This window comes from Pleurodeles waltl, chromosome 3_1 (genome assembly GCF_031143425.1).
Source record: "Pleurodeles waltl isolate 20211129_DDA chromosome 3_1, aPleWal1.hap1.20221129, whole genome shotgun sequence".
In the NCBI taxonomy this organism is placed as follows: domain Eukaryota; kingdom Metazoa; phylum Chordata; class Amphibia; order Caudata; family Salamandridae; genus Pleurodeles; species Pleurodeles waltl.
In genome coordinates this window covers 1647337269-1647362584 of record NC_090440.1, presented here as the reverse complement: position 1 = coordinate 1647362584, position 25316 = coordinate 1647337269, and the positions used below count along the sequence as shown (strand labels likewise).

Sequence of the window (25316 nt, the reverse complement as noted above, 5' to 3'; positions counted from 1 at the left end):
TCCTCTAAGGACGGTCACTGCCCCCGTGGTCGGACGTGCCTTGATGGGAGTTTTTACCCGCATGGGGTTCCCCAAGGAGGTGGTATCTGATAGAGGTACAAACTTCATATCCACTTATATGAAGTCTCTGTGGAAGGTGTGTGGGGTAACCTGCAAGTTCACCACCCCTTACCACCCCCAAAGTAATGGTCTGGTTGAGAGATTCAACCGCACCTTGAAAGGCATGATTCAGGGCCTGTCAAAGCCCTTGAGGCGTAAGTGGGACATCCTCTTGCCATGCCTTCTGTTCGCTTACAGGGAGGTGCCTCAAAAGGGACTTGGCTTTAGCCCCTTTGAGCTCATCTATGGCCACCCTGTGAGGGGACCGCTCAGTCTGGTGAAGGAGGCTTTGGAGAAAGCTCCTAGTAAACCACCCCAGGATGTATTTAGCTACATGCTGGCACTAAGAAACCAAACTGCCCGCTTCAGGAGTCTCGCTCAGGAGAACCTGGAAGCAAGCCAGGAGGATATGAAACGGTGGTACGACCAGAATGCCACTCTGGTTGAGTTCCAGTCTGGAAAAAAAGTGTGGGTCATGGCACCAGTGGAGCCTAGGGCTCTCCAAGATAAGTGGACTGGGCCTTTTGAGGTGGTGGAAAGAAAGAGCGAGGTCACCTATCTGGTAGACTTGCAATCCACCAGGAACCCTTTGAGGGTCCTACATGTCAACCGCCTCAAACCACACTTTGAGCGAACTGAGCTATCCATGCTCCTAGCGACAGATGACGGGGTGGAGGAAGAGAGTGAGCCTCTTCCTGACCTCCTGTCTGCAGGAGAGAAAGATGGGTCTGTGGAGGGAGTGATCCTCTCCCCCTCCCTGACTGAGGAACAGCAGAGGGACTGTCGCCACATGCTGGAACAGTTCGCCTCGCTGTTTTCCCTGATCCCAGGAGTCACACACCTGTGCACACATGATGTGGACACTGGGAACAATACACCTGTTAAACATAAGGTTTACAGGATGACTGACAGGGTCAGGGCTTGCATTAAGGAGGAAGTCTCCAAAATGTTAACCCTAGGGGTTATTGAGCACTCCAGCAGTCCTTGGGCCAGCCCAGTGGTCTTGGTCCCAAAGGCTGCTGCTCCTGGTGCCACTCCAGAACTTAGGTTCTGTGTGGACTACCGGGGTCTCAATGCAGTCAGCAGGACTGACACACACCCCATCCCCCGAGCTGATGAGCTCATTGATCGGTTAGGAGCTGCCAAGTACCTCAGTACGTTTGATTTAACATCTGGGTACTGGCAGATTGCCTTAACTGAGGTGGCAAAGGAGAGGGCAGCATTCTCTACCCCAGATGGGCACTTCCACTTCAATGTGATGCCCTTTGGGATGAAGAACGCCCCTGCCACCTTTCAGAGGTTGGTCAACCAGGTGTTGGCAGGACAGGATGAGTTCAGTGCTGCCTACCTGGATGACATTGCTGTGTTTAGTTCCACATGGGAGGAACACCTGCAACACCTCTGGAGAGTGTTAGAGGCCCTGCAGAAGGCAGGCCTCACTATTAGGGCAAGCAAGTGCCAAATAGGGCAGGGTTCTGTGGTGTACTTAGGACACCAGGTGGGGAGTGGCCAGGTGGCACCCCTACAGCCTAAGATTGACACGATTCTGGCGTGGGAGCCTCCCAAGACCCAGACTGAAGTGAGAGCCTTTTTAGGTCTCACAGGATATTACCGGAGGTTTGTTAAGGGATATGGTACCATTGTTACCCCCTTAACTGAGTTGACTTCTAAGAAGCAACCCAAGAAAGTGATTTGGACAGAGGCTTGCCAGAACGCTTTTGATGCCCTGAAGGCTGCCATGTACACAGCACCTGTGCTGCAGGCACCTGACTACGCCAAGGAGTTTGTTGTGCAAACAGACGCCTCAGAGCATGGTATTGGAGCAGTACTCTCACTGCTTAATGAAGAGGGCCTAGATCAACCCGTAGCCTTCATTAGCAGGAGGTTACTACCCAGGGAACGTAGGTGGAGTGCCATAGAACATGAAGCGTTTGCTGTGGTCTGGGCACTGAAGAAGCTAAGACCCTACTTGTTTGGGACTCACTTCCGAGTTCAGACCGACCACAGGCCCCTCAGATGGTTAATGCAGATGAGGGGTGAGAATCCAAAACTGTTGAGGTGGTCCATTTCCCTACAGGGGATGGACTTTACGGTGGAACATCGTCCTGGTACAGAGCACGCCAATGCTGATGGTCTGTCCAGGTTCTTCCGCCTTAGTGATGAGAACTCCCATGAGGTTGGGTAGTTGCTCCCCACTTTTGCTGGGGGGGACACGTGTTAGACTTTTCATCCTTGCCGTGGTCTCCCTTAACTTTTTGCCTCTGTTCCCCAGGTTGTTGATGTGTGCTGGACTCTGATTTTACTGTTTTTGGTACTCTGGGCACTTTACCACTGATAACCAGTGCTAAAATGCAAGTGCTCCTGTTTAAAATGTGTACGTAATTGGTTCTCCATGATTGGCATATTTGTTTTACTGTTAAGTCCCTAGTAAAGTGCACTAGACGTGCCAAGGGCCTGTAAATCAAATGTTACTAGTGGGCCTGCAGCACTGGTTGTGCCACCCACACAAGTAACCCTGTAATCATGTCTCAGACCTGCCACTGCAGTGTCTGTAAGTGTATTTTTACACTGTAAATTCGACTTGGCAAGTGTACTCACTTGCCAGGCCCAAACCTTCCCTTTTCTTACATGTAAGGCACCCCTAAGGTAGGCCCTAGGTAGCCCCAAGGGCAGGGTGCAGTTTATGGATAAGGTAGGACATATAGTAAGGTGGTTTATATGTCCTGACAGTAAAATACTGGCAATTTTGTTTTTCACTGTTGCAAGGCCTGTCTCTCTCATAGGATAATATGGGGGCTACCTTTAAATATGATTAAAGTGTAGATTCCCCTAGAGAGTAGATGGACATGTGCAGTTTGGGGTCCCTGAACTCACATTTAAAAATACATCTTTTAGTAAAGTTGATTTTAAGATTGTGCGTTTGAAAATGCCACTTTTAGAAAGTGAGCATTTTCTTGCTTAAACCATTCTGTGACTCTGCCTTGTTTGTGGATTCCCTGTCTGGGTCAGTTTGACAGTTGGGTGGTTTTTCACCTCGCACTAGACAGTGACACAAAGGGGGCTGAGGTGTAACCTGCATTTCCTGATTAGCCATCTCTGCTAGGAGGGAGGGGTGGGGTGGTCACTCTCATCTGAAAGGACTGTGCCTGCCTCTGACAATGCCGGCTCCAACCCCCTGGTGTGTGTCTGAGGCCTTGCCTGGGCAAGGCAGGATTTCACAAGTAGGTGTGAGTCCCCTTTGAAGAAAGGTGACTTCAAAGACTAAAATGGGTATAAGAAGGGCACCCAAATCTACAGACTTAAGAAACACTTCTGGAACCAAGAGGAACCTCTGCCTGGAGAAGAGCTGATAGTTGAGGAAGAAGTGCTGCCCTGCCTGTGACTGTGCTTTGTGGAGCTTTCCTGCAGTGCTGCTTCTGCCAGAGTAAGAGGGCAAAGACTGGACTTTGTGTGCCTTCCATCTTGTGAAGAAATCTCCAAGGGCTTGATTTAGAACTTGCCTCCTGTTGTTTGAAGTCTCAGGGACAGCAAAGACTTCTCTCTGCCAGCACGTGGAGTCTCTGGAGAGACTCCTGCTCTGACAAGTGGTGCCCTATCCAGTCCCTGGGCCCTTGAAAGGAAAGCTGGTGGAAATCCAAGGAAATCGACTTCGGACACCTCCGGACCGACGCCGCTGCTGAATCTGGTAAACGCCGCCTGCACCCGACGCCGTGACCTTCGCTGGAACGCGACGCTCTTCGCAGGCCCGACGCCGCTGCAGCCCCGCTGAAGTCCGCGACTCCGTGGAAGTCGCTGCACCACGTCGTGACCGACGCCGCTCGAAGTGCACGGATTCAACGCTTTGCACAGACGCCGCAATCCCCGACTTCGCGCATCGGCTTGGTTTCACTCTTCACCAAAGGTACTGTACTTGGGGGTCTACATGACTCCGTGTCCGGCGCCGCTGGTGTCGGCTTGTTGGGAACGACTCCGTCACGACGCCGTGTTAACATCTCATCGAAGCATTTTTGTTTCTAAGCGCTATTTTTTAGTTTAATCTTTAAAAATTCATAACTTGACTTGTGTATGTCGGATTTTTGTCGTTTTGGTCTTGTTCTGTTTAGATAAATATTTCCTATTTTTCGAAACTGGTGTTGTGTCATTTTGTAGTGTTTTCATTAAGTTACTGTGTGTGTTGGTACAAATACTTTACACCTAGCACTCTGAGGTTAAGCCTACTGCTCTGCCAAGCTACCAAGGGGGTAAGCAGGGGTTAGCTGAGGGTGATTCTCTTTTACCCTGACTAGAGTGAGGGTCCTTGCTTGAACAGGGGGTAACCTGACTGTCAACCAAAGACCCCATTTCTATCAACGCGTCTGACCTTATTTGGTTTCTTATCTTCGACTTATAAGGGGAGGAGTTAGAGGTTTGATTGACCTTTTGACTGCTCTTCCAGTAAGTTCCACCATAAGTCTTAATTTCAGTACAAATCATCAACAATATTAATCAGCAATATCAATAATCTTTGGAGTCAGTAATCTTCTGCACCATGACCCCTTTGGCCATGAATAATAACCGGACCTTTATGTAAAAGTTAGAAGGTTTATTTCCCTATATTAACAATGGTAATATTATATAATTCTATGGTGTTTTTCTTAGCTTCTCTACTCAGGTACTTAATTATAGGGACAAACGAAAATACTACGTCATACTTCGAGTAGAAGTATTGGATATACCCCTGGTTATAAACTCTTGCTAGTAAAAGACTATAACTTATTCCATAAGTAAGGGGCAAACTATGGTATGTAACTCCTTTCTCCAATGATAAAGGAATCTGCGTGCAGACATAATTTCTCGCATCCATAGTCACAACATACTCACGCAGTAAGTGACAGAAAACATTAGAAGAAAGTTCTCCTTGGGTATTATCTACGTGCAAATACTTCTCATCTAACCTAAACTTATCTACTTCTGTGAGTGTAATAGTTGTTTTCAAACCAACACCCATGTATTTACAGCACCTATTCTTCCTACCCTGTTGGCAAAGGTTACTCATGATCTGTAAAGAATCAGAAAGTAAAAAAGACAAAGTATAACTATACATCAAAAATCAAAAACAAAAAGCTTCAGTCTTCTTTAACAATTATTTACAGCTTTCAGTCTTTCTTCCAGGACCCTTTGTCAAAAATAGACAGCTTGTCAAAATCGGATTAGCAGTTTGTCAAAACGGTTTATCAAAAAGTCTTTTCTGGTTACTTTGAATAGTCTCTTTTGCGCTTTTCTCAGTTTACAGTTTTCAAAGTTCAGTTCATTGATTTTCTTCAAGTGCCAAAATATTGACCTGGAATGTCTCGATCAAAACTAAAAGACAAGAATTCACTTTGACATTCACTTGTCTTTGCAAATGTCCTTATAGGACCTGCATACCTTCAACTTGCAATTCTCTTTGTTTTCAATCTTCGATCTCTATTTAATTCTCCATCACTCAAATCTTCTCTTCTTGTTGTGTCTACTTCTTCCTCAATTGTTGTCACTGTGATTGCTTCTTTTCTCTTTGCTTGTGACTTCGGCAACTCATCTCCTTTCAGTGGACCTTTTGTCAATGCTCTTTTCAGTGCTGAGTTTGCAACTTCTCTTTGCTCTGCAGGATTTTCTCTTAACGTAACTGCAACTGGTTCAGGAGGAGTCAGGTCGTTTTGGCTTTGATTCGCCTCAACACCTTCCCCCTCAGGATCTGTTGTTTTTTCTGTTTGTCTTTCAAGACCGTCTGCTTCTGGGAGAGCCCTCCTCTGACTAGTCTCTCCTGCTACCTCAGTTGAGGTCGGTTCACTGTCACTCTCCTGTAGGTCTTCCACTTCGTCTCTCACAGGAGTGTTTGTACTGGCTTCAGTCTGCTCCGATTCAGTCTCTGATTCTCCTTCTCCCCTCTCCAATTCTAGAGTTGGTCTGGACACTGTTGGTACTCTCAACAACTTTAATAGTAATCAGTACTACTTGGTATAGGCCTTTCAACCGAGGCTCCAAACTCATCTTCCTCACATGCTTTCTGATTATAACACAATCTCCCGCTCTAAGGTTGTGGCTTTGATCTCGAGATAGTTGCAGTGTGGTGGCTTCCACCTGATGAGAGATAGAGCGAACCACTTCAGCCAGACCTTTGCAGGAGTCCAACACCATACCATCTATCATGTTCACAAGAGCATTGGCAGGAACCGCTGGCAACCTCATTGCTCTGCCCATGAGGATCTCATGCAGTGACAGTCCTGTCTTCCTGTCGGGTGTGTTTCTCATTATCATCAGAACTAACGACAGCCCGTCGGGCCATTTCAGACTTGTTGACGCACACATTTTTGTGATTCTTGGTTTCAAGGTACCATTCATCTGCCCTACAAGTCGTGAAGCTTCAGGGTGGTAACTACAATGCAATTTCTGCTCAACGTTTGAAACTGAATATAGTAATTCACTTACTTCATTGTTGAAGTGGATTCCTCGATTTGATTCTAAAGAGACCGGAAACCCAAAACATGGTATCAGTTCCCTAAGCAGTAACTTTGCTACTGTGAGCCTGTCATTTCTTTGTGCAGGGTAAGCCTCAATCCAATGACTAAAGATGCAAGCAATCACCAACACATATTTCAACACACCACACACACAGGCATTTCAATAAAATCCATCTGCATTCTGCTAAATGGACCTCCCGCTCTTCCAATGTGGCTCAAATTGACCACTGTCCCTTTACCCACATTCATTGACATACGTAGCAACGATGTCAGACTGCTTTGGCAACCTGTCTAAATTTTGGATTGAACCAGTAGTGCTTGAACGTTCAAATCATGGCATCCCTCCCAACATGTGCTTGACCATGATAATATCTAGCCATTTGAGCCAACAAACTAATAGGCAGGACCACTTGTCCCTCCGCTGAAACCCAGACATTGTCTTCACGTTGAACACATTTTAACTTTATCCAACTCCTTTTCTCATCTTTGTCAACATTATCCTGCAATGCTTTCAATTCTTCCACTGTAACTATAAAATGCAATGCATAACTTAGGCACATTTCTTCTTCCGGTAACAATTTCCACTTATCTTTGAACGATATACAGTTCAATGCGCAAAACCTTGCGACTTGATCTGCATATCCATTTCCCATTGACACAAAATCTTGTGATTTTAGGTGTGCACCACATTTCACCACAGCAGTCTTCTCAGGCATTTGAATTGCTTGTAACAACTCATGAATTCTCTCACCATTTCTGACTGATGAAACAGAAGAGTTCAAGAAACCTCACTGTGACCACAGCTGGCCAAAGTTGTGGACTATTCCAAATCCATACTGGCAGTCCATATAGATGGTAACTTTAAGCTGTGCAGAAACATAGCATGCTCTAGTAAGGGTTAGCAGTTACGCCACTCGTCCAGAATATACTCCTCGAAGTTAGGACGCTTCAAGTATATCAGAAATTGTGCACACAGCATATCCTGCTCTCAGTGTTCCCATGTTGTCTTTTAAACAGGAGCCATCAACAAAAATAATTAGGTCATTTTCTTCCAATCAAATATCTCGGATATCAGGTCTTGGTTTTGTGCACAAATTAGTTACTTCCAGACAGGCATGTTCAACTTCCTTCAATTAGTCAATTTCAATATTCTCTGATGGGAATATATTGTTGGGTTAAGCACTGAACACCTTTTTAATGACATATTAGGGGACCCCAGGATGACCGTTTAATAATGCGTCAGCCTGGCGTTTGTTAGATGCTGAGTCCTGGTTCTGGTAAGTAAAATTTCAATGGATTGAGGGACCATGACAGTTTGAGGATGTCCCATCACAATGCTCTCACTTTGAGTGAGGCTCAGTCCAACCACTGCAACGGTTTGCAGACAGCCCCATAAAGCTGGTGCAACTGTGATCAAAGTAGCTGAAAAATATGCTACTGGGTGGTTTACACCACTGTGGACTTGCGTCAGACAGACAAAGAACATGCATCATGCTCATGACAAATCAACATGAAAGGTTTTGTGTAGTCAGGCATTCCCAAAGCCGGGGTCTTGCACTGGCTTTCTCTCAACTTAGAAAAGGCTTTTATAAAGTCTTGGTCAAACACTAAGGGATCAGTAATTTCTTTGTGAGTCAGCTTCTGCAATGGCTTCGAAATGACTGAAAAGTTGGGAATCCACTGGTGACAAGAGCTTACCATTCCCAAAAACATCCTGACATCTCTCTGGGTTGCTGGGGGATTTATCTGCAATGTGGCTGTGACCCTTTCCCTGGAGAGTTTCCTAGTTCCCTTCTCAATTAGGTGACCCAAATATTTAACTTCTTTCTGACAGTACTGTCATTTAGCTGGGGACACTTTGGGGGTCATTACAACCTCGGCGGTCTTTTAACAAGACCGCCGAGGGACCGCCGTGCGGAAGACCGCCAGTAGTGGCGGTTTGCCGCTCGGCGTATTATGACCGCTGGCTGTCCTCCGTCGTTTTTCCGACGGAGAGCCGCCAACAGCCATACTTGCGGGCGGCGGGGAAGTGGAGGTTGCTCCACCTCCACCGCCACGCCAACAGAACACCGCCCAGCTAATCACGTCCTGTGATTCTGCGCGGCGGTGTTCTGTTGGCGGTGTGGTGTCGGCGGAGCTGCCCCCATGGCTCCCGTCCCCTCCCGGCGGATCGATGGAACAGGTAAGTCGATCGTCCGTTAGGGGAGGGGGGTGTTGTGTGTTGTGTGGGTGCATGGGGGTGTTCGTCTGTGTATGTAGGGGGGTGTGTGAGTGCGTGTATGCTTGCGGGGGTGTTGCGTGTTTTGGGAATGAGTGCATGTATGTCTGTGGGTATGTCTGTATGGATGTGTGCGTGTATGTTTGAATGTGGGTGTACGTGTCTGACTGTGTGTGTGGATGTTGGCATGTATGTCGGTGTGTGCGCGTGTATGTGTGTTGGTGTTGCCTGCGTGCGTGTCGGGTGTGTATGTGTAAGGTAATGTCGGGGGTCGGGTGGGGAGGGGGGCCCTGCCACCTTGGGGGGCTGGCAGGGGTGGTGGGGGGTGTAGGGGAGGGAGTCGGGGTGGGGTGTGGGGGAGACCCCTATCAGTGCCAGGGAAGGAATTCCCTGGCACTGATAGTGCTTACCGCCATGGATTTCATGGAGGTTCCTACCGCTGGAAATCAACGGCGGTAAGCCGGGTCAAAATACCGGCGGCGGTATTGTGACGGCCGCCGGGCTGTAGACCCAGGTCTCCAGCCCAGCGGGCGAAACGGAGAACCGGCAGATGACCATGGCGGTAACCGCCATGGTCATGATTCCACAAAGTAAGACCGCCAGCCTGTTGGCGGTCTTACCGCTGGTTTAACACCGACCGCCCGGGTTGTAATGACCCCCCTAATGTCCATTCTTCCCTAAATGATTCAGTAGGGCAATGGTATCATACTTGCATGCCTCCCTTGTCTTTGATGCAACCAACAAATCATCAATGTACTGTACCAATGTCAATTGGAAGGGCATCTTCAATGACTCCAGGTTCTTTTTCAAGATCTGGTTGAAAATAGAAGGTGACTCCGAAAACCCTTGATGAATTCTACACCAACAGTAGACTTGATCCAAACATTTGAAACAGAAAAGAAATTGACTATCCTTATGAGGAGGTATAGAAAAGAATGGTCTATTATGGTGAACCATTCAGCATCGCATGGGATCTGAAACAAAATCACTGCTGGATTTGGCATTACGGCCAACATTTAATTACAATATCATTTACTTTCCTCAATTCCTGAACAACTCGAAATTTCCCACAGGGCTTTCACAATCCCATTTTTGGTGAATTACATGGACTGCACAAGACTTCTTTCTAAACTCCTTGGTATACAAATTCTGCAACTATGGGTGCAATCCCTTCAATTGTGTCCTGAGTCACATGTTATTGAGGAATCTGGGGGAAAATCGCATTTGGCTTGACTGGGACCTTAACTGGCTCAACTCCTTTTATCAGACCAATGTCTTTTCCTGTAAAATCCCACACTTTCATTTTAAGTGTTCCCTCTAAGTCAGAAGGAAGATCTCTCACTGTTAAAACTGGAAAGAAACTCAGCAAAGGGAACTCCTCATTTACTGTGTCACAATATGTTTCTGGGGTCAGGTCATCTTCATCATCACTGATTGTCTGAATTGCAATTCCATCACTGGAACAAGTAATTGAACATCTGGTCTTACATAGCAAGTCCCTTCCTAGTAAGGACACCGGACTTGGGTCACAAACTATGAATTTGTGTAATCCTTTGAAGTTGCCAATTTTAACCTGAACTGGTTCTGTAATTGGGTTGGTCAAATACTGATTTGCTCTTCCTACAATCTGGACTGTTTTCCCTGAAAGGGGCAGGTTTGGAACTTCTGCAGTTCTTACTGTAGAGCGTGTAGCTCCTGTGTCAACTAAAAATGAGACTTTGTGATCCATTATTTTTCCCTTCACATTTGGACCTTTCTGATCTACCTCTAGTGAAGCAGCTAACACATATTCCTCGTCATCAGAACTCTCACTCACCCAATCATCGTTTATTTCATCCTCACTATGTAACAGGAATTGGTGCACTGTGTTGTTACTCTAATTAAACCTTTGACCTATGACCTGCTGAGGAAGCATCACCTGCTGCAGCTATATTGGGGCTTCAGGTATTTGAACTTGCTGTCTAGGTACAATTTGAACTTGCGGTTGCATTTGCTGCGAATAGGGCATTGGCAAACATGGCATTTGCATCTGCTGCATGGGCTGAAAATCCTGCACCCAGTTCACAGTGTTTTGAAAATTTGGATTGTGACCTCTCATTCTCGGTCCTCTCATATTTGGAAAATAATTGATTTCACTTGTTTGCTGAACAATGCCTTCTTGACCTAACATCAGACACTCCTGTTTCCAATGTCCAAGGCCTCTGCAAGCATGACATTGCAACAATCTCTTCATTCCTTGCACATCATTCTGAACCACCACAGTATTCAAATCAGGACTATGGCTCACATTTCCAATTCCACCACGACCTCTACCTCTTGGTTGATTCTGAAACACCAGATTTCCCTACTGCTGCTGCAGAAAACTTCCCTGCATTCCTGTCTGTGCCACTTTAATCTGCATCACCATTGCCTTTTCTTTCAACTTTCTCTGCTTCAATTCAATTTCGTCACTACAGTACTTTGCATACTGCAATACTTCATCAATCAGCTTCGCTTGTCAACAAGTCAAATTACTCTTAATCATCTGGCTAATTTCGGGTCTCAATCCTTTAACAAATCTGAACACAAAATGAATTGTCCTTCAGCTCAATTGTTTCTCTGCCACTGTAATGTTTGAATGCCTGCAATAGTCTCTCATAGTATGCATGTATTGACTCTTTCGCTTCCTGGGCTGTCCTGCCTATTCTCTGCCAGTCAATATTCTTGTGCAAAAATCTCGTTTTTGAAAATTCAATCACCTTATAGGAACATTTTATTACAACAGTGGATGGTGCGCCTGTTGCTGAATCTCTCTGAGGTTCTCTTGTCAGCCAATCTACGCTCCTCTTGCATTCAACCCATTAGTCTGCTGGGACTACTATCTCTAACAGGGTATTCAAATCCTCTCACAGGCATTTTGAGAGCTTCACAAACCTGTCTGTCTGCTGATACCATTCTACTGGCTTCTCTCTCAATCTGGGGTAATCATTTGTAAATGACAGAATGTCACTTCTGCTCCAAGGAACATGCACGGAATTCCCTCCTGGAATCTCTCTCATTGGTAGAATTTTCACTGGGACCTCAATCTGCAGCACATTTGCAGTAAGATTTGCAGCATCCCTCTTCTTCTTGTCTGTTTTCCTCACCCATCTGCCTTCCCATTTGTCAAATGCACCCATGTTTGAATGCTCTGAATTAATTCCCTAAGGTGAATTTTCATTCCCGGGTCTCTCATGTTTTCAAAATCCATTGAATCGAAATCTAATCTGTAACTCCTCTTCAAGTGCTTTGTTTTCTCAATCTCTATGTCATATTTCTTTTGCTAGGTCTGCTAATTTCTGATGTACTATTCCTGCTTTGTTAGTAATCAGCTTGCACAAGTAACACAACTCATTTTCTCTGATTGTGTCAATCCTGTCTAACCCCATTGTTCCCTCAATTAGGTATTCTGCCTCTAGTATAAGCCTGGTCAAATTCAGGGCACTTCCTCCGCTAGGATCTTCTTGAGTGCTACTCACCCTCTCTAACCATTCAGTTAACTGCTGAGCTGTCAAACCTTGTAATTTAACATTGTTCTGACTTACACCTGGCACTTGCTGCAACGTTAGGTTCGGAGTTTCTGGTGTCACCATGCTTGGATTTGGACCTAGGTATGATCTCACCTCATTATTTGGAGGAGTCCTGAAAGAACTAAAATCAATTAACGGACCTGTTCCAGAAAATGTTGGTCTCATGGGAATTATCATTCTTGCATGTGCGTTATCTCTCTCCTTTTCTATACTCAGGTTCAGAGTTTTCTGCTCACTGTTCTCATTATTTCCCTGGGTGAACAACGGCATGTCAGGACATCTGGTAACTGGTACTGACACTGCATCTGGACTTGGTCAGGCATTTGGGTCTCGTGGGTACATTATTTCTGAATTTTGACTTGTCAAAGAGGATATTTTTGTCTGTGACCCTATTGGGTAGGTGAGTCTAGGGATCGTCTGTGTCTGTATCAGGGACATCAAGTTCGGGGTCGACCCTATCTGGACCAATGTTGGCTTCTGGTAAACTTGTCCTGTTGGGACTATCAAGTTTGTTACAGTTTCTATGATAGGTATCTCTGGGTAAATTCTGGGAATATCTATCTGTGGCATAGGCCTTTGAATCGCTAAAGTAGTTGGAATACTATGGCTAACCTGTGTTTGGCTCTGGGCGGATTCAACTGGTATCGGAACTGTAGGGTCTACACTGGTGCTTGAACTCTCTCATTTCCTGCATATGGCGAGGGACGATTTCTCAATAACTGTAAAATGAATTCATCATCATCTGACTCTTCATCATGTGACAAAGACTGCCTAGACTCTGTGGACTTCTGCTCTCTCTGAAGGGTAAAAATCCCCATTTCTATTACTCTTTTTAGCCTCATTCCCGTTCTCCTCTGTCATTGCAGGAAACAACTTAATTCCCTGCAAAGTGTCAGTTCTCCAAAATTTCTGATCGCTATCCCATCTAGTGTCTTTTCAGCCTTTCTCATTCTTCTCTCAAATTTCAGTTGCTGTTGCTATCTAACCCCTAGTTCCCAAATTGCTAATGCTTCGAACTGTGCCGGTCTCGGAGGAGGTTTCAAATCATACAATACTCTCCTCAAATTCAATAATATTCTCAAATTAAATGTTCCATGAGCTGGAAATGCTAAGCTCCCATCTTTCTCGGTCTCTTTGCACCATTGTTTCAGCCAAAGACATGGCACGGTACCCTGCTCTTCAAATACAATATAGGCGGGTGTACCTTCCCGTGGTGTGATTTCTCCTATTCTTGTTGGAATATATCTCCCCTTAATGCACTCTTTAAAGCTTTGAAAAATGTAATCTCTGTAATTTTACACTACTTTAAACCAAATCAGGAAGTGACTTTCCATCCTCAAATCCTTTACGCCGACCTTCTCAACTATTGATTCTTCATGGTTGTCAACCAATCCGTGCGTGACCATTCTCACTAACAACTTATCCCAGCGTGGCTCCAATTATGTCACACTCACTCATACAGTGGCTGACAAAATCTTTCGGCCTGCCCTCCTAAATACAGATCTGCGCAAAACTAATGCAAAATATTGTGAGCACTAAGTAAAATCAAAAACCTAATTTGTCTGTTTACTACTAGTAGGGTAACACAATCGCTTCAGAAACCTTACTGATTTTTCTCAGACGGCCTTTCGCTCTAACAGCTACTCTTTCTTTGTCAGTTTCCCTGACTCGCAAGCAAAATTCGACCTGCAAATTTTACTTTCAACCGATCTGTCCTCGAGCACATAGGACTCATCAATTCTCATTCGAAAAACCTTTCAATCACTTTAACACACACTCTCGAGGTTGTCAACCACGCCCAAATGACCTATTAAACTAGATAAATTACAACAACAAACCAAGTGTCTCATACACTTTTCAATATTCCGGAGTCTTAGACCACACAGGGTTCGTATACCAACAACCACGTGGACAATATCTGAGCACAAAGCGCCACACACATGTGAAGTTCAATGACTTCCCTACTCTCACACTTCAGAGTACGCAAACTCCTTCAACAACTTCATTTGGAGTACGCAAACTTCTTCAACCCTCACAAACATCACAATTCACCTGCGATTTGCTTAAGCGCAAAACCTATTCCATTCACATTGTCACTAGAATGCCAAGAACATCCTCAAACAAGCATTGGGAAACTCCAATGTTCTGGGAAAGTCATTCTAAGTTCTTAGAGCGACATTTTCTCTCCACTGTGTATCATCAAATCTGAAAACCTTAACGTTTACCAATTTCTCGTAACAAATCTGCTAATTATATTTGATCTCGTAAGGGGACTACCCATCCAACTCTTTTACCACTCTTGAGGAAACCTTGTGGCAAGCTCTTAGGGAAACATAACCAACCTACTCTGTTATCTTTCCTAGCGAATCCAAGACATAACCTTTCTGTTTTGTTGTTTCTGGAAAACAAAAAGGATCCTATGATGGGCTCTTAAGGAGACTAACTTTCCTGCTTTGCTATATTTCTAAGAAAATAGGGAGGTTACTTTTAGGGAGATGTAAGCATCCGACCCTTTTACTTATTTCGTAAGGGGAAACTTTATGGTGGTCTCTTAAGGGAACGTAACCATCCTCTGCTACCATTTCTGTTAGCGTGTCTGACCTTATTTGGTTTCTTATCTTTGACTTATAATGGGACGCAGGTTTGCGGTTCGATGGGCCTTTTGACTGTGCTTACAGTAAGTTCCACCATAAGTCTCAATTTCAGTACAAATCATCAACAATATCAATCAGCAATATCAATTATCTTTGGAGTCAGTAATCTCATGCACCATGACCCCTTTGGCCATGAATAATCACACATTTATGTAAAAGTTAAAAGGTTTATTTCCCTATATTAACAATGCTAATATTGCATAACTTAGTCTCAAAATCAAATGGTATACACACAAAGACAACTCTGGTTGACCAAACCTTCTAAAGAATCTCAATTTAATTAATGCATGGATTACTACGCACTCAAGAGTTGCAGTATAAATCAATAGCAAGAACAGCTGCGCAATAGAAATAGCATGCATCTAGGGTCAGCAACTGAGCAACATCAATTATTTATTAATAGCAACCTGTTAACATTTCAGGGTTTCCTTTACTATCTTTCTGATTAGAATAGCATGTTTGGGCTTCATGAAAAACAATTTTAGTCAACATAAATTTGGAAAAACATCTAGCTGGGCTCTATAAAAATAGCAGTTGGTACCTAGAAGCAAAAAGGCAAACTTACAAAAAGAACAATAGCACTTTGTTATTCCTCTCCTCAGTATGGATCAGCAAGCGGTGATTATCTTCTGCTGGACATCGGTTCGGTCTTCATCAGCAACGGGTCATGAAAGGGGATGGTTCAGAAATGGGGAAGCTGAGATATCCAAACCATGAGAGAGCAATGTCTGAGGGATCAGCAATCAGCATCAGAAAGTTAAGCAATAAAGTTAAAGATAGAGCAGAATGAGCATGCAACTGAGAATGATCGAAAAGTGGTTGCTTCTCCTCTGTGCAGTCGAGCTAAGTTAAAATCGTCTAGAGGACTTCCCACATTGCCATTGGTCAAAGAATCATACGTTTTACATTTAGTCCAATAAGGATTCATGTCTAAATCTAAGATAGAACTAAACTGTCTTTCACATACCGAAGATTGGCTCCTCTTGTATTCCCACCGTAAGGCTCGTCAGGTAAGATTTTTGTATCCATCTGTACTCCAGACAGTGCATCCATTGATAGCTCCTGGGAACATCACTTTTTATACACTAAACTATACAATGTAACAGAAACTAGTACAAGACATTCTAGCAAGCAGTTCTCAGGAGAAAGCTAAAGGCATCGGATAACATGTGGTCAACACAGTGAAAAACAATACACATATAAATTATTTTAAGTGTACATTTCTCACAGCATTATCTGAACAATGCAGCTTAACATGAGGCTGTGCAAACTAGGCCCAAAACTTCGCCAACTTAAGGCCTATAATTAATAAAGCAAATACATAATACAAATTTATTAGTACAACATGCTGCTACACTTTCCTAGAAAAGCATTTCAATTAACATTAATATGCATTTAATAAGGACACCTATTGATTAATGGCGGACACTCAAGTGGGCACATTTTCCAAGTTGGCCATTATTTTCTGTATTAAGTCAAATTCTATGCAGATTCATAATTCAAAATACATGAATATTTATTAGTAAATATTCAGCGTTCACACCTGTACAGAAGCTCTTAGGAGCTTTTTAAAATCACCAAAAGAAGAGGTGCGAAAGGGACATTTGCTTCTTATTTAACAGACATTAAAGTACTTATCAATGGCTTGTGGCCGCTCTTGCAGACAAAAACCATGCATCAGTTACCTACCCCTGAGTTAGAATGGTAAATGATTTGCACGTGGAAAGCTTTCCCATAGGACCACTGCCTGCTGCCCCAGATGTCTTCCCAAATGGGAACAGTTTCTCTTAAAAAGCAGCATCTGCACCTTTATGGGGCCTGGGCTGATCTAAAAAAGAAATTGTTGACTCTTCGGAAATATAAACGCACGCCACCATCCTAGAATTCATAAGAACTCGCAGAGGGTTGCAAATGACATTCATAATTGTTGCTCATTAAGCAGTTCATTCTGTAACCCCCAGAGTGCCAATTTTGCCTTGAGACCTATTAGTAAATAGGTCACATTGCAAAATAACCAAGAGGTTGCAAAAATTCAGAGAGTAATTTGCATGAATATACATAAGGAACATTGTTTCCCCAAGGAAAAGGAGAAGTGCAAGGAACCATTGATGCAGCCCCCGTGTTTAAACAATCTTTATTGAAAATGATGGACTTCAGCATGTTATTATACAACCAGGACTTGAATTACAGCTCAGATGCACTGGCACATTCTTATATGGATGCACCTTACCCAAAGCGGGACAGTGCACCCGATTACAAACAATGCAATGTTAGCTGTGCAGGTGTGAAATTGCACCTTGCACTGTAAACAAATGCAAGGCAGCAACCACAGCATACCTTTGAAGGGGGAGCAGTGATTCCCTCACAGGGGGACGTAATGTGTGTTTGCACTCATCGGGAGATGGATGCTGGGGGTATCCCTGAAACCATCATGTTCCCCTCCAAATGGGTGCCCTCAGATAGCAGTGAATGAGCACCACCTTGTTTGTGGTGCACACTCAGTGTGTCTCCTGATGGCTTCTTTGCACTTGTGCCCACATTCGTAATATTGCACACAGGTACAGAGACAAAGAGTCACATAATTTCCATGTGGTATGTCCACATGCAAACCAGACAATGCCACCTTGTGAATGCACCTGCACAAGATGCACCCTTGCATGATCCATTTTACAGAAGTGGCAGCACAATTATCGGTGGCCCTTTTTGTAATACCATGATGTCCCAGGGGCATAAAAACCTGCTGCAAACACTGTTGCGCCGTTGGGGTACTATGTGTAAAGCAGTGCCAGATGTCAAAAACAACAAAAGCTGAATGAATACTAATTTTTTGAGTTTGTAAAACTGCAGAAGTTGAATACCAAGCCATGGGATTGCAAGCAGCAACACAGCGGTTGGCACTGCCGATGTGTAAATAACGTCTGTCTATTTTGATGACAAAAAGGATTCCACCTCTGCTTGGAATGGTGGGGAAAGAGGCCTACTGACCCATTCTCCTTTCCATAAACTCATGTAAGCCAGGTGCGCAAATGGACAGCAGGGCAAAAACTTTGTGCTCAGCAAGTTCTAAGCTTTTGTGACCAACACTCTAGACGAAGAACCAGCCCCAGGTAACCACCACTCTAGTAGATCTCAGGGATACCTTCTAAAGCACCTGAAAAAATAACCACGTAGGGTAAGAGCAGCAAATGGTTTGTCAAATTTTAGACATATTTGTACCTACGTCATCGGGTTCCATAATTGTAGTTTTAACTGAATTTGTAGTGCACTTCAAACCACTAACAAGACACCACACCACCTTGTCAGATGGGTATTGGGCTACACCATGAGCGGATGCGTTGCTGATAATGTGTTCTATTTGAAGTGAAGTGCATTTCTGGGCCATGCATGTGTTCCCAATATAGTGCTCTTTTTCTATTTTAGGTTGCACTTCTTAATATTGTGGTGGTGCGAAGAATGAAAGATAGAACCCACACAGTTTAGGTTGGTGTTTATTCAGCATTCAGAGCCATAGATGCTGGTACTGTATTTGTATTAGGTACACCATAAACAAATTTAGCACTGCCAATTTGGATAATGTGGGATCAGCCAGTGGAAAAATTCCACCAATAAATGACATTGCCCACCACTTTTGAGTCTTTTATGATTTGAAGTGCGGGTCCCTCTTCTGTATATCTATATATCATGCATTTCATGAGGTACTGCACACTGCCTAATACTGTAAACAGGGCGTCATCTCATCCTCCTGAATTTTGCCAGGTTTGTTCTTTTTTTATCAGACAAATGCTCTGTAACACTAGACGCATAATATAAACAATTAGACAACTTACCTTGTTGCCGTGTTTAGAGATGGCACATAGACCGCTGTTCATATTCTCCTTGTCTGACATCCCTACAAGAAACATGACACAGAACAAAACAGAGGTGGGCGTTAGCTCGACACCTGAAAACTCAATATCGACTGTACTATTAAAACAATTTAGGTGAATCTGGTTCCTATTTCATGGTAGTGTTTTAGACAGTCTTTTTAATTTCATATTAGGATTATTTTATGGCGGAGACATAACTTTAGGAAGCAGACGAGATTTTGTACAAAGAGCCCATGCCAGGAGAAAAGGATACATGGGATTATCTTTTACATGAGCATGTTTTCAGTGGTTCCCAACCTGTGGTACGGGGACCCTGGTGTCCATGAAGCCTCCTCAGGGGGGCCGCAACTGCTTAGAAAATTAAATAATATTAACAGATTAGGTCCCCAGTTTTCAGTAATGACTCAGTGGAGGGGTCCCCAGATTCCAATAATGATTCAGTGGGGGTCCCTGCATTCCAGTAATGATAAAGTGGGGTCCACAGAAGTGAAAAAGTTGGGAACCACTGTACAGAGTATAAAACCGTTTTTATTATATAACAAGCTAACTTTAACAAGAATACTGGTAAACATGCAATGATGTAGGTGTGTGTACTATGAAGCGTGCATAGCCTCCTTCCACAAATTCAATCCCTCCCAAGGCACTAAGATTGCAAGGCAGAAGTGAGAGACAACAAATGCAATTGTCAGTATTCAAACAATCGGCAGTGAGAATAAGGCCTGGAAATGGTTATGAGTACTTTAATGAGTCAACTCGAGTAGAGTGGCAGGTCCAAGACTCGGATGCCCTAGAATCCACCAAGACCCATGTCACTTATTGGGTTAAAAGGTTTGCCAGAAGAATGACCTGTTGAAGTGTTCCCCGATCCAGCAGATTTAGTTTTGTATGTATTCGAGAGTTGGGGACTTTGCACCCTGCGTGGCTTACCTTTGTGTTCAATATGTTTGAAATTTGTTGGACATTTGACTGGCACATTTTCACATTCCAACTGAACCAGAAATTTCTAGTGGGTGAGCATGGTTTCAGAACTAGTGGATGCTCCCACCATAGACAAGTGCCAATACAGAAAAACATAGACTCAAAATCAGAACCAATATACAAGTTTTGTAAAAGGCAGATTTTTTTTTTTTTTAAAGGGAACCAATTCTTTGTAGAGGCCACGTCTTTATGTTATGTATTTAGTAGTATATCATCCTAAACACATCTCTACGTAAGTTCTTCCATCCGCGGTCTGCAATTTCTATGTATAAATAGGACAGAAAAGAGACATTAGCCATTTTATATCAAAGAAGTATTTTCAACCAGGAGGGATCACTTCTCTAACACCCAATACTCAAAGTAGGCCTTTACCGAGGAATACAGCCTACAGTAGCCATATGTACACAAGTAATGCAGCTTAACTCTACCAGAATACCTCACACGCTCAGGTCCTCATTGGTAGTGCCCTGTAAATTCTGATGAGAGTTGCTAGACCCATTCAGCATACCAAGTTTTTGTTTTCCAAACGAAAGCAGCCACAATCTCTGTAGGAAAGATACACAAATAGGCCTGAAAACAGAGATTGCTCAATCTTATCACCCCAAAACTTGTAATTCCTTTTATTTCTGCCCCCCCCCCCGTGAATGAACTGAACCTCTGGTACCAATAACTCTGGAATGAGGAAATGGCAGGAAATTTTCGCTGGTAAAGAAAGCCTCAGAGGTCACTAGAAGTCTTTCTGCCTGCTGCACACTCTAAGCCAGCAAGTTCACAGTTCACTTAGTGATGATACATGAAAAATCCATTCATGAACCTATTTCAAAACGGATGTAATAACCAATGGTCCCCAACTTTTAGCCCTTAATGAACGGCTGGATAAAACACGTGCTGTTCATCCTGCCGCAGGTCTAAAACTTAGATAACACAAACCATAGTCCGATCACCTAAAATAATTTGTGTTATTTAAATTTGTTTATTACAAAAGAGATTTTTGAGCTGAATGTTATTGATTGAAATACCACCAGCAAAAACAAATTCAAGTAATGCCACAACTTTTACTGGTGTCACAAATCACTTTATTTTATCTGACCAATACTGCTAAGAAATTAAAATACCGATGATAAAAACATTTCATAATCTGGCCCCCACTATATGAAATTCCACAACAAATGGGCTAAAATGTCATTTTATTTTTATAACCTAATAAACCATAAACAAAACCCAGATGAATCATGTTGAGCTTCACAAACATTTTTAAAGAACAAAATCGAAGAAGGATGAGAATGCATGTCAGAATATCGATAATAAAATTATTGTCTGACAATATCATTTCCTGAATATCGTTTACAAAAATATAGTTCCATTTGGAGTAGATTTTCTATTAACTACAAAGACAAGATATTTTTGTAAGATGAGATTTAGGCCCCGATATTTTGGGCCTATTAAGGGGTATTAATGTGGGCCTCCTGAACAGTGCAAATAATGCCCTCTAACAAGCATCTGGTGGTTAAGAAGTCCGTTTACGGCCTGGGGAACATCCAGAGAATATATGAGCCTCAGTATAGGATTATCCTGGATTTACTTTGGGTACCCAGACAGAATCCAGTTATTGAGAGGCAGAAAAGGACTGTGACATTTTGTCAGACTACTTCAACACATTCTGCAGACCTGATGCATCACTGCAGCAGAGATCATCTAGCAAACACCCACGCCTGATTTTTACCATATTATCAGGATTTTACTGATGGGTTCAAAGAACAAAAGGATGAAACATTACTTTCCCACAGAGGGTTTGATTGCCAGATAGACATATAATCTGGTGCACAAAGTGCTTGCAGTCCCATCTACTCCCTCACATAAGGTTAAAATGAACATATGAAAACCTACTTCGAAAAATACCTAGTTAATGGTTTCATAAAGCACTGTAAACCTCCAGTCTCATCTAATTTTATTTTCGAACTGAAGAAGTGCTGAGAAGTTCAGAACAGTATTGACTTGAGGACATTTAATCAAATAACTAAAATAAAAATTCAAAATCATTATCCGCGTCCCCTGATCCCAGCTATCTTGGACCAAGTACGATCTTCCACCTTTTTTTACAAAGCTTGATGTACAAGGGCCACTTTCTAACAATCCAGTCATGTTGCAGCATCTGTCCACAGTGTTGTTCAATAAGTCAATTATTTCACTTTAGTCGCCTATTTAGACAACTTTCTGATTTTTTCATTATCCCTTTATGAGCACATCACCCACGCACGTAAAGTTTAAGAAGCTTTACATTACAAAAGTTTGCTAAGCTAAAAAAAATATGAGTTCCCTGTAACTAAAGTTACGTTTTTGGGGGTTGTCATCTCTCTTTCCAGATTAACTAAGGACATAAACAAAATTCAGGCAGGGTTATAGTGGCCATTTCCACCTTCGATAAAGCACATGAAAAGCTTCCTTAGCTTTGCCATTTTTTTATCAACGTTCATTTCAAGCTTTTTACATATATTGACACCACTCACATCCTCACTGCGGAAGGGTAAAACTTTCCAATGGTCATCATAAGAAGAACAGGCATTTCTGCTTCGAAAAGATCGTTTTAAATTTGCCCATATTTCAATACACCCTTATACAACATAGACATTTAATGGCATGGCTAATGTGTTCAATCAACTTTTTGGGGCTATTTTAGCATGAAATTGACTAATATCCCAAAAAAGGTTTACTATCTTTGATAAAGAACTATTAGCAATCATAGTATGGAGAAAGTACCAACTGATAGAAGCCAGTGGTGGCTTGTGGGAGGGAAAAGGAGAGGGGTGGAGCGTGGAGGGTGAGGGGGACAAAAAATGAAATATACAATTTTTTAAAAAAAATTATCTTCCTTGCCGTACAGCTCCTCAGTCCTCGACTGCAGAAACAGGTTCCCAGACTGCCTGGCATCAAATTCTAATGCTGCTTGCAGCATGAAAGCAGCATTAGGATTGGAGGGAGCGCCCAGCCAGGGCACTCCAAGGCAGAGCGGAAGTGTCTGCCTGCTGTCTCAACCAGGCAACGTAGTACCTGTGCTTCCAGGTTGGAGAGAGCCTAGTGCGCATGTGTTTGGCCAGCCCAAGACGGCCAGCCAAACTTACATGCACACTGAGGGGGAGTGCTGTGCTCGTCACAGCCCGTGGTCCGCCCCTTTTACAAGAAAAGGATAATAAACATGGTTCATTATCGTTTTCTTGTAAAAGTTTTTCAGCTGCTGCTGCTGATGGGGGGCAACACTCCTTTGCCATAACAGAGGAGCCCCCCTGGATAGAAGCTCAAGTTTGTGTCACCATCTATACGGATCATCAAAACTTACGATGTTTACAAACTTCAAAAGCCCTAACTACATAAAAGTTATATTGGCCTTTATTTGTGCAGAATTTTTTATCATTAGCTTGCAGGAAAAGTGGATGCCTTTAATCGAACATCACAAAAGGAAGAGGTTACCACTTTTTTATTGGCTTGTTCCAGTTTCAGATGACCACCTGGAACAGTATTTGGTCTCCATCAATGCAGTCAATTGTATCTCATCTTGACAGTGAGACTTGGGTGGCCAAACAGCCTTTACAGAGCTTTGATGGAGGGTTATTTTACTAAGACCAATGGCTATAACTTTCCACCAAAAAACTGCAACAAAATCCTCTAGCATGGTGTCACGCTTCACCTTTGATGGGGCATTTGGAAACACAAAATCATTTGATCTGCTTCAGTGTCACTTTTGGTGTAAATCAATAAGTTCATGTAGCAAGGTGGCAGTATTAAGTGGTATGACTGGGGGTCTTACCATGCAATACTAGCATGTTACTAAGAAGTGGACCTTGGATTCACAATACTAAACCCTATCTCAGTCCTGGTAGAGTGGCAAAGAGCAGGGAGGCTACTCAGAGTAATGTGTTAAGCATTTCACAACACCAACATGGATGATAAGTAATTGACATGACTTGAAAGAAATCTGACACCAATGAATAAAAAGAAAGAAGATTTTTGTATTAGTTTAGACACCAAAACCACGTTGATATGCTGCAGATTTTAGGCATTATCGATTTTACAGTATTAAATAAATTTGTACTTTGCAGAGCTATCAAACGAAAATACAGTAGGCAATTGGTCACCTGTGGGGTGAGTTACATGGAACCCACCTGGGGTTAAGGTCTTGCGGATCCCCAGACCAAGTCTCAACAGACAGTATTTCATTGCCTTGCCCAGGAGGTCCAGGTGCAGAGGTGCTCTAGTGCTGAGGGGATCCGCGGGCGCTGTAAAAATTGCAGCACTTGACAAAAACACACTTGGAGGTGGATCTACACTCTACAATCGGAGAGTAGAGGCCTTTGGGGTACCAGAACCTGGATTCTACAGCTGGAACTTCTCTACCACGTCCAGTGACGCTGGGTGCAGAGGTAGCCTTAGAGCTGTGAATCACGGAAGGGTCGCGCCAAGGATGCTTTGCCACTGGGTCGAATTCCCCTTCTTCAAGATGCAAGATCGCAGAAGTGTGGTCATTGCTGACGTTGGTCACTATTGATAAGAGTTGCTCTGGCATCAGTGATGTCCGGGAAGGAGTTGATTACCGGGCTGGTGACTGACAGCCTTGGCAGCGGCAAAAGTACTCCCCTGGTACTTCTTTGGCTGGAGGTCGACAGGAGTAGTGTAGCGGCTCAAAACCTGGAGTGAAGCTCACTACAACTCACAGGGTGCAGGTCACCAACTTTCTTTGGGTTCACTCATGAAGGGCTAGACGGGCTGCACTTCCTGTGACTCAGCATGATGATTCTTCTGCAGCTTGAAGGAGACTTGTTCCAACAGTCAGGGGAGTCTGCTTCAGTTTTCTGGCATCCACTGTAGTCCCTCTTGCTGGGAGCAATGAGCTTTTGCCATGGGCACATGTCGACACGCAGCTCCAGTATATGGTCTCCTCAGTGCACTTAAGTGTCCCATCTTTGCACTGGGGCGGAATTCAAAGTCCTGTTGTCAGAGAAGCCGACTTCTCTGTGGCTCTTCTTGGATTTCAAGTCAGAACTTGGGTTCTGGTGCCAGGGGAGCCCCTTAAATCCTAGCTTAGGAGTGTGTTAAGGATGTAGGGGACAGGAGCCAATAGGCTACTGGTCCCTGTGGCTAGCCCACCCCTGCGGTGATGACTTCTTGTGGGAGTACATCACTTTTCTACCCAGAACCCACTAACTCAGGGTTTGTCAGGATGGCAGAACCCTTCCTCGGCTGCACAGGCCTCCTTGCCCAACCTAGAGGTGTGGCCATGGACGTCATTTAGGAGTTGTCAGGGGTCACAGCTGTGACACTTCGCTTGTCCCTTGCGACCCGTGGCACTGCATTTGTGACCCCTCACCTCAGAGGTGGCCAAATCAGTGCCAGGAACACAGGGGCAGCTCGTCCTTATGGACATCGGTTGAGGCTCTAATTTCCTTGTTAATGATCATTTTTTGATTATGCTAATAGTGAAT

General features: G+C 43.7%; 1 protein-coding gene across 4 annotated transcripts in view; it reads right to left on the bottom strand.

The window, feature by feature from the left end:
- The window catches only part of RAPGEF4 (Rap guanine nucleotide exchange factor 4), a 942686-nt gene that overhangs the window by 424956 nt on the left and 492414 nt on the right, over positions 1–25316 (bottom strand). For all 4 annotated transcript variants that reach the window (XM_069225351.1, XM_069225352.1, XM_069225353.1 and 1 more), the window contains one exon: positions 18826–18887. In XM_069225351.1, coding sequence (XP_069081452.1) covers positions 18826–18887 — 62 coding nt within the window. The remainder of the gene's footprint in view (positions 1–18825; positions 18888–25316) is intronic.